The sequence below is a fragment of the Bison bison genome, unplaced genomic scaffold (genome assembly GCF_000754665.1).
Source record: "Bison bison bison isolate TAMUID 2011002044 unplaced genomic scaffold, Bison_UMD1.0 scf7180017864285, whole genome shotgun sequence".
Classification (NCBI taxonomy): Eukaryota; Metazoa; Chordata; class Mammalia; order Artiodactyla; family Bovidae; genus Bison; species Bison bison.
In genome coordinates this window covers 1,965,738-1,976,209 of record NW_011494857.1, presented here as the reverse complement: position 1 = coordinate 1,976,209, position 10,472 = coordinate 1,965,738, and the positions used below count along the sequence as shown (strand labels likewise).

Below are 10,472 nucleotides of genomic sequence, written 5' to 3'. Positions count from 1 at the left end.
GGCTTGGCAGGATGTCAGCGTTCCCTTGAGCCAGAGACGTCAGACTCGGAGAGCAGGGGGATTTGCCTGCTCTGAAAAGCCAGTCCCCACCTTGTTCATCCCACTGTGTGTCAGTGGACACAAGGGTGAGCCGGCCCTTAGCATCAGAGAGGGTTTGGGGAGGGGTTTCAGATGGTGCTGGGTGAAGGGGCCGCAGGCCTGCCTCTCCCCTGCGGCCAGGGCACCTCCCAAGATCTGTTTACACCATCACCACTTAAATGATCATTTGCATAATTAGTATGTTGGGTGTCTCAGGTCCCCTCTCAAGGTCGGGCTCTGGGAAGTCGGCTGTGGCTGTGTCTTCTCCCTGCTGGATTCCCAGAGCCCTGCACGGTGCTTGACACATAGCAGGCACTCAGAGTATCTTCCAAATGAGCAAGTCAGCATGTGGGTAACGTGAACAACGGATGGGCTCTGCAGCTCAGCGAATTGCGTTGGAACCCACAGAAGCCCAGCCCTCTCGGTTTAGGTGTGGGCGTGGCGGAGACCCGGTGTTTCCATTCAGGAGAAGCAGACACTGAGTCCTTGTTCTGCTACTCTGGAGCTGTGAGACTGAGGGCAAATGACTTTGCCTCGATGAACCTCCATGTCCTTAGCTGTAAACCGCCAAATGTGCAGAGAGAAGGCAAGGGCATGTGGTTGGTCATCTCCACGTGACAAGATTTCCACAAGGATCAAAGCAGATGACAACCTGAGTGCTTAGCACAGGGTCTGCTAAATGCAAAAGTGAAAGTGAAGTTGCTCAGTTGTGTCCGACTCTTTGCGACCCCATGGACTGTATCCCACCAGGCTCCTCCCTCCATGGGATTCTCCAGGCAAGAGTACTGGAGTGGGTTGCCATTTTCCTTCTCCAGGGGATCTTCCTGACTCAGGGATCGAACCTGGGTCTCCCGCATTCCAGGAGACACTTTACCTCTAAGCCACTCAACAAATACTAGTTTCTCCGTTTGACTTGTTAGGAACCTGCTTTGGATGGTCCTTTGTTAGAGTCAGAGATGGGATCAGCCTTGTATTCTCTGGAAGAAGAGGAGAGGAGTTGACTGGCTTTGATCTTTAGGTTGTTGTTGTTGTTCAGTCGCTCAGCTGTGTCTGACTCTGTGCCCCATGGACTGCAGCATGCCAGGCTTCCCTGTCTTTCACTATCTCTGGGAGTTTGCTCAAACTCATATCCATTGAATCGGTGATGCCATCCAACCATCTCATCCTCTGTTGTTCCCTTCTCCTGCCCTCAATCTTTCCCAGCATCAGGGCCTTTTCCAATGAGTTGGCTCTTCCTATCAGGTGGCCAAAGTATTGCAGCTTCAGCTTTAGCTTCAGTCCTTCCAATGAATATTCAGGGTTGATTTCCTTTAGGACTGACTGGTTTGCTCTCCTTGCTGTCCAAGGGACTCTCAAGAGTCTTCTCCAGCACCACAATTTGAAGGCATCAATTCTTCGACGCTCAGCCTTCTTTATGGTCCAACTCCCACATCCATTCATGACTACTGGAAAAACCAGAGCTTTGACTCACACCATGGATGCTCTCCAAATGAGCCTTGTCCATTCTAAGCCTTGACTAAGGCTTGAACTGGGTGCAGAGAAGGCAGAAATGATTCAGATGGAGTCTACTCATGAAGACTCACAGCCCAGACAAGGAGACACATGCACTGAACCAGCATGATAAGGGTCTGCTAAGAGAATGCCTGTGATGAGTCAGTGAGCACAAGCCAAAGAGAGACTCCTGGCAGAAGGCGATTGGAATGTCCCAGGGAACTAGAAGCCCAGGTGGCGTTAATGGTAAAGAACCTGCCTGCCAGTGCAGGAGACATAAGAGACATAGATAGGTTCGATCCCTGGATCAGGAAGATGCCCTGGAAGAGGGCACGGCAACCCACTGCAGTATTCTTGCCTGGAGAATTCCACGGACAGAGGAGCCTGGCAGGCTGCAGTCCTTGGGGTCGCCAAGAGTTGGACATGACTGAAGCGACTGAGCAACCGTGGCAGGCATACCAGGTGGAGGGCACAGCCTGTGCGAAGGCAAAGAGGCCGGGCAAAGCATGGTGAGCATATAGAACCCCATATGTCTCCCTGTGGCCAGAGCAGGGGGGAGGCCAGTGGGGCAGGTCCAGAGCCTCTGATACCAGGCTGAGGGTCACAGGGAGCCGTGGGAGGGCTGTGAGCAGGGATGTGGCAGGATGTGAACTGCACTTTAGACAGTTCTGGCAGCAGATGTAGAGAAAACGGACAGGGAAGAAGCCGGAAGCCCGGAGGTATGACAGTTGTTAACGGTCATCATCAGCCCATCAACAATTTAAAAATATGTATTACTGCCTGCTTGCCATGTCCCGGGCACACCCTATCTTGTCCGAGCCTCACAACGCTGCAGGACCTGCAAGGAAAATGGTCTCAGAGACGTTAGGACACCTGGGCAATCGAATACCGCTGCTGCTGCTGCTAGGTCGCGTCAGTCGTGTCCAACTCTGTGCGACCCCATAAACGGCAGCCCAACAGGCTCCTCTGTCCCTGGGATTCTCCAGGCAAGAACACTGGAGTGGGTTGCCATTTCCTTCTCCAATAGCACGCACCGCTGGTCAGCAGCAAAGCCAAGATTCGAACCAGCCAGCGCTGACTCCCACCCACAGCCCCCAGTCACCCTGCAGAGAAGAGGAGGGAGAAAAGACTGGAATCCCGTTACAAATAAAGGGACTCACTATTTAAAGCAAGCCTACAGTGCCTCCTCAGTAAACCTGGGCTTTCCTTCTCTGTCACACCCCCAGCCTGCAGCCTGCTTATTCCCGATGCTGCTGCTGAGTCGCTTCAGTCGTGTCCAACTCTGTGCGACCCCATAGACGGCAGCCCACTAGGCTCCTCTGTCCCTGGGATTCTCCAGGCAAGAACACTGGAGTGGGTTGCCATTTCCTTTTCCAATGCATGAAAGTGAAAAGTGAAAGTGAAGTCGCTCAGTCGTGCCCGACTCTTAGCGACTCCATGGACTGCAGCCCACCAGGCCCCTCCGTCCATGGGATTTTCCAGCCAAGAGTACTGGAGTGGGTTGCCCTTGAGTGCATCATTAAAGGGACTGGCGGGGAGACCCCCCCCATCCCCGCCTGGGGAGTGCCCCTGCAGCTCCCGTCACACACCCCCTTCCCAGCACGAAGGGGACAAAGCACGTGGACCCGGAGCAGCCGCAGCCCTGGGTGGAGCCGGACGAACCTTTTGGACATGATGTGGTTTCAGTTGCTTTGTGCAGAGAACCAGGGAAACCTGGGCACACCTACCAGCTGTGGGCTTCCCCCAGGCCTGGTGAGCAGCCCTGCTAGTTCACTCGACCTTGCTGCGCTAACAGCATCGGCCCCACCGGGCTGGGCAGGACAAGCCGGGCTGGTGGTTGGGGGTGCCCAGCCCAGAGCCTGGCACTCATCACTGCAGCTCAGATGCTGCCTGCGCGTGCCAAGCCTTGTACTGAGCGAATCTCACCGAGCACCTCATGTCCTCCAGCCAGCTCTGCAGGCCTAGTGTTGAAGGTGCCCTTCCATGGAGAATGGTCCTCCTCCATTTGCTCCTTCAGAATTGCCCTATCCTGGCTCAATAAATAGGCAAAGGATGGATGAATGAATGAGAGACATTTGGGCTGGGTTCAGGAGGGTGGACCAGAAAGAGGGCTGATGAATGTGGAAGAATTGATGCTTTTGAACTGTGGTGCTGGAGAAGACATTGGAGAGTCCCTTGGACTGCAAGGAGATCAAACCAGTCCATCCTAAAGGAAACCAATCATTGGAAGGACTGATGCTGAAACTGAAGCTCCAGTCCTTTGGCTACCTGATGGGAAGAGCCAACTCATTGGAAGAGACCCTGATGCTGGGAAAGATTGAGGGCAAGTGGAGAAGGGGACGACAGAGGATGAGATGGTTGGATGGCATCACCAATTCAATGGACATGAACTTGGGTGAACTCAGGGAGATGGTGAGGAACAGGGAGGCCTGGCATGCTGCAGTCCATTGGGGTCGCAAAGAGTCAGACACGACTGAGTGACTGAACAAGAAGAACAAGAGGGTCAGTTCAGTTCAGTCACTCAGTCGTGTATGACTCTTTGTGACCCCATGGACTGTAGCACAAGAGGGTGGGCAGGAGTTTTCTAGGTGGATGAAAAGGGAAGGGCATTCTGAGCAGGGTAAGAGTGTATGCAAAGGTGGAGTGCCTGTGAGATAGTTTTAGAAGTTGATACTGGCTGAAATGCAGCTGGAGTGATGGCTGCAGGGGAGGGGGCCAAGCCAGGCTTCCAAGGCAGGCTGAATCTCCCGGAGGGCACTGGGGAGCCATGGAGGGCTCTAGAGGAAGGCAGAGGCTGGGTCAGGTCCAGGTGTCGCAAGGCCCTGCAGATGGACTCAAGGGGAAGAGATTGGAGGCTGGGAAGGTTGAGACATAAGCTGGGCCATGGGAACAGAGGAGGCAAGAGACATTCAAAAGGGACAGAACTGGCTGGCTTGCTGGTTGACCAGCCCTAACATGGGAGGCTGTGGGCAATGCGGGGTGCAAAGCTACATTCCTGCTTTTGACTGGGAAGGCGGGCTGGAGGGGCCCTGCTGAGGACGGGGACCCCGGAAGGAATGGGGACAGGGTGGGGCATGTGGACAGATTTGCTGGGAACTAGGGAGGACCACAGGGCGTTGTGTGACTCAGACAGGGTGAGGGGGCGATGGGGCGGCTCCTAGAAATTCTTTTCATATACTTACTGGTTGGTTTGGTTGGCTGCACCTGGTCTTAGCTTCGGCACACGAACTCTTAGTTACGGCGTGAGGGATCTAGTTCCCCGAGCAGGGGTGGAACCCGGCCCCCGGCACTGGGAGCGTGGAGTCTTCACCCCTGGACCACCAGGGAAGGCCTCCCAGGGGATCTTGCCGGCACCTGGGCCAGCAACCCGTGTTCTCAGTTTCTCAGTCTAAGCCCTCAAGTCTGACCTTTGACGAGTCCACCTCATTCTCTGCCTAGTGATTAGTAATGACTGCATATTACTGTTATTATTATTGTTGCTATTAATGGAAACAGCGACTAAAAGGCCTGCTTGGGGCTTTGCCAGCGTTTCCCAGGGCGATGAGGAAAGACAGCCTGTGAGAAGGGTTCTGTGGCTTTTATATTTGGGAAACTCAGAGTCGTTGAGCAAAGCAAAGGGCCAGCCAGTTTGATCGGGAAAGCTTTTTGTCATGCTGCTGTTTGGAAGCTCGCAGGATGAGCGGGCGAGAGAACACACTGGGCTCTTTCTGGGATCGCTTAGGGAAGGAAACCCAGGCTCCCGCGGCCCAAGTAGCAGGGCTGGGGCTCCAGGGCCCCCGAGAGCTGCCAGGCCAAGGCTTTCGGGCCCCCCTTCTTCTCAGCCCCGACTGCAGACACAGACCTGGCGGGCTGCAGGGTCCCCAGGCCAGCCCTCCCTAGCTGAGTCCAGGTCTAAAGGTGAGCCTGTTCACTGCAGGAAATGAGACGAGGCAGGAGCAGACGAGGCAGGAAAAGAAAAAACTGACCTTGTCAATTCTATCTCTGAAAGCAGGCATAGCCCCAGGAAGAGATTCTAGGTGGGCACAGAAGTCAGGTTTTAGAAGCATATTCATGACGTGGGGAAGGCTCACGATATCCTATTATTGAGGGGAAAGGCAGGAACCAGCTGCTAAGGGCGTGACCTGTCAAACACACATCAGACCTCAAAGACTTAGTGTGGAAAGAGTGTAAAATAGGGGCTTCCCTGGTGGGTCAGTGGTAAAAGACCCCACCTGCCAATGCCGGAGACACAAGTTCGATCCCTGGTCCCGGAAGATCCCACATGTGGCGGAACAGCTAAGCCCATGGGCCACAACCATTGAGCCCGTGACCTAGAGCCTGTGCTCAACACCAAGAGACGCTACCACAATGAGAAGCTGGAGCATCCCAACTAGAGAGTAGCCCCCACTTTCTGCAACTAGAGAAAAAGCCCATGCAGCAATGAAGACCCAGCTCAGTAAAAATAAATTTTAAAAAAAGATTGTAAAACATCTCATGTGTAAGTTCTCCCCTGGATTACATGTTGAAATCATAACGTTGCTGTTCAGTCACCAGTGAGTGTACGAAAGTTGCTCAGCCGTGTCCAACTCTTTGAGACCCTGTGGACTATACAGTCCATGGAATTTCCCAGGCCACAATACTGGAGTGGGTGGCCGTTCCCTTCTCCAGGGGATCTTCCAAACCCAGGGATCGAACCCAGGTCTCCTGAATTGCAAGCAGATTCCTTACCAGCTGAGCTACCAGGGAATCCACTTTAGTTGCTAAGTCGTGTCCAACTCTTTGCGACCCCATGGACTGCAGCACGCCAGGCTTCCTTGTCCTTCACCATCTCCAGGAGCTTGCTCAAACTCATGTCCATTGAGTCAGTTATGCCATCCAACCATCTCATCCTCCATTGTCCCCTTCTATCTTGGAACTATCAAGCTAATCAATCATTAAAATTGATTTCATCTGTCTTGGGTTTGTGGGTTTTTTTTTTAATGTGGCCTCTAGGAAACTGACAATTAAACATGTAGCAGGCATCATGTTTCTGTTGGGTCATTCCAGCAGGAATGGTGGCTCTTGTTTTATGATGATAACTCCACCAGGAATGACATTGTTCCTTAAACTGGGGTGCCTCCCAGGTTAGAGTCTCTTTTTTTAAGTTTTTAAAGTGTTTTTCTACTTAAAAATAATTTTTCTTCATTAAAGAGAAAGCATAACTTAAGAAAAATAACTTAAGCCCATAATCCCCAGCTGCTGGAGTTCACCACTGAGAAATGGCTAGGGCATGTCCTTTGCAGCCTTTTCCTGCTGTGTATATGCACACACCCGGTCCCTTGGCTGCTTTTTTTTAAGTTCTATGAAGACATAAGCACACTGTCTGCTATTTAGGGTTCTCCATTATCCCCTTAGTATTCAAATGCAAGCATCTCCATGGCAAAACTAGGCTGCAGAAAAGCTGTCTGATGGCTGCGCAGTCTCCCATGCCTTGGTGTAACCAGCACGGTGATTGATGAGGAGAATCTGGTAAGATTAGATTGTGCGTCCCAAGCCCAGCCCTGCACTGCCCCTTCTGTGGTCCATCAACCTCCATCCTAACAGGTGGCAGCCGAGTGCAGGGGTGAAGAGCTGGGACTCTGGAGCCAGACAACCTCAGTCAGATCCCAGATCTGCCAGCCCCTCCTGTGCATCCCTGGGCCAGTCGCTGCGTCTCTCTGTGCTTCCACTTCCTCCCACTTTGCCCTTGTTTTGTCGCTCAATCGTTCCCACACTCTGCTACCCCACTGTGGCACACCAGGCCTCCCTGTCCATCACCAGCTCCTGGAGCCTGCTCAAACTCACATCCATCGAGTCGGTGATGCCACCCAACCATCTCATCCTCTGTCGTCCCCTTATTGTCCTGCCTTCAATCTTTGTCAGCATTGGGGTCTTTTCCAATGAGTCAGGTAGCCAAAGTATTGGAGCTTTAGCTTCAGCATCAGTCCTTCCAATGAATATTCAGGATTGATTTCCTTTAGGATTGACTGGTTTGATCTCCTTGCAGTCCAAAGGACTCTCAAGAGTCTTCTCCAGCGCCACAGTTCGAAAGCATCAATTCTTCAGCGCTCAGCCTTCTTTAGGGTCCAACTCTCACATCTGCACATGACTACTGGAAAAAATCCATGGCTTTGACTACATGAACCTTTGTGGGCAAAGTGATGTCTCTGCTTTTGAATACGCTGTCTAGGTTAGTCATAGCTTTCTTCCAAGGAACAAGCATCCTTTAATTTCATGGCTGCAGTCACTGTCCACAGTGATTTTGGAGCCCAAGAAAAGAAAATTTGTCACTGTTACCACTTTTTCCCCATCAATTTGCCATGAAGTGATGGGACTGGATGCCATGATCTTAGTTTTTTGCATGTTGGGTTTTAAGCCAGCTTTCCCACTCTCCTTTTTCACCCTCATCTTCCCACTTAGATGGAGATAATTCATAACCCCTCCTGTGACACCCTTGAGGCTGAATGTGTTTGGCCATCTGATATTAGAAAGGTATTCATATACAGCATATAGGTTTACAGCACCCCCAACGATCTCATACTTCTTAAATCTGGAATGTTTCTAGAGTGGAATGTTTGACTAGTCACAAGAAGGGGATCAATAAAAGCTTTAAACAGCTTCACATGAGTTCTGATCAGGTTTTGCCACCAAATGGGGTTTGGTGCCAAAGTTATTGAGAAACCTGGCTTTTGGAGCTCTATGGATTTCATAGTTGTTCTATGGATTTCAGGGCGATTTGTTGGATTAACTGAGTTGTTGGCTGTAAAGCATTTAGAATAACTTCTGGCACCCAAGAAGTATCTGATGCATGTTAGCTGCTGGCATAACTTTTTTTTTTTTTTAATCTTTTGGCCATGCCATGCATCATGTGGAATCTTAGTCCCCCAACCAGAGACTGAACCCATGCCCCCTGCGTTGGCAGCACAGAGTCAACAACTGGACCACTAGGGAAGTCCCTAACTTCTTTTAATCTTTATTTTTTAGGCCATGCCACAAAGCTTGTGAAATTTTAGTTCCTTGACCAGGGACCAAACTGGAGCCCTTGGCAGTGAGAGCTTGGAGTTCTAATCACTGGACCACCAGGGAATTTCCTATATTTAATCTTTTTGATTAAATACTTTATATGGGATAAAATGCCTCCCATGTTACGGGTGGGCTTCCCTGGTGGCTAAGCTGGTAAAGAATCCGCCTGCAATGCTGGGGACCTGGGTTCAGTCCCTGGGTAGGGAAGATCCCCTGGAGAAGGAAATGGCAACCCACTTCAGTACTCTTGCCTGGAAAATTCCATGGACAGAGGAGCCTGGTAGGCTACAGTCCATGGGGTCACAGAGAGTCGGACACGACTGAGCGACTTCACTATGTTATGGGTACAGTTTGGGAACTTTTGCCAGTTGCATTCACCTTTGTAGCCCCCACCCCAACTAGGGACATTTCTATCAGCCCAGGAACCCTGTTCCCTCGTGGCCCTTGGCAGACTGTCCTCGCCCTGCCCAGGAACTTACACACACACGTGGAATGAACAGGGTTCTGTGGCACATGCTCCTTTGGGTCTGGCTGCTTTCACCCAACCTGATGCCCATGAAATCCATCCAAGTTGTGTCCAAAGTTTGTTATTTTTCCTTGCTGAGCCATCATGTCCCATCCTGCAGACACAGAGCATGGCTCCATCACCAGGTGATGGGCCCTGGTTCATTTCCAGCTTGGGCTGTAATGAACACAGATGCTGTGAGCACCCATCACAGGCTTTTGGATGGACATCTGCTGTCCTTTCTCATGGGGAAATACTTGGGAACTGGAGGGGCTGGGTCCCAGGTAACTAACTCTCTGTTTCACTTTATAAGAAGAAAGCCTCAAACTACTTTCCCCAGTGACCTCATGGTCTTACAGAAAAGATGGAGACATGGGGAGTCGTCGCCCACGCCAGCACTCAGAGCTCTTTGATCCAGACATAGAGAACAGACTCCTGGTTGCCAAGGGGGAGGTGATGCATTGGGAGTTTGGGATTAGAAGATGCAAACGATTATATATAGAATGGATAAACAATGTTTTACTGTATAGCACAGGGAACTATATTCAATATCCTGTGATAAACCATCATGGAAAAGAATAGAAAAAGAATGTGTGTTGTATATATATGTGTATATATTTTCATATATATGAATATATACATGTATTTTTCATGTATATATAACTGAATCACTTTGGTTTACAACAGAAATAAACCAACCATGAAAAGTGTTAGTCATTCAGGGTGTTTGACTCTCAGCAACCCCCTGGACTATGTAGCCCACCAGGCTCCTCTGCCCATGGGCTTCTCCAGGCAAGAATACTGGACTGGGTTGCCATGCCCTTCTCCAGGGGATCTTCCCAACCCCGGGATCCAACCCAGGTCTCCAGCATTACAGGCAGATTCTTTACTGTCTGAGCCACCAAGGAAGCCCAAACCAACCATACTTCAATAAAATTAAAAAAAAAAAAAAATCCTCTGTGGTCCACCCCGTTAGTGTCAGTATCACCGATGGTGTTTCCCCTCCCCCACCTCAGGTGATCCGGACGGACACGTTCAAGCACCTTCGGCACCTAGAGATCCTACAGCTGAGCAAGAACCTGGTTCGCAAGATCGAGGTGGGCGCCTTCAACGGGCTGCCCAGCCTCAACACCCTGGAACTGTTCGACAACCGGCTGACGACGGTGCCCACGCAGGCCTTCGAGTACCTGTCCAAGCTGCGTGAGCTCTGGCTGCGGAACAACCCCATCGAGAGCATCCCGTCGTACGCCTTCAACCGCGTGCCCTCGCTCCGCCGCCTCGACCTGGGCGAGCTCAAGCGGCTGGAGTACATCTCGGAGGCGGCCTTCGAAGGCCTGGTGAACCTGCGCTACCTCAACCTGGGCATGTGCAACCTCAA

General features: G+C 51.4%; 1 protein-coding gene across 1 annotated transcript in view; it reads left to right on the top strand.

The window, feature by feature from the left end:
- Positions 1-10,472, top strand: part of LRRC4B (leucine rich repeat containing 4B) — a 27,191-nt gene that overhangs the window by 12,457 nt on the left and 4,262 nt on the right. The window contains exon 2 of the mRNA XM_010849731.1: positions 10,111-10,469. Within this exon, the coding sequence (XP_010848033.1) occupies positions 10,111-10,469 (359 nt within the window). The remainder of the gene's footprint in view (positions 1-10,110; positions 10,470-10,472) is intronic.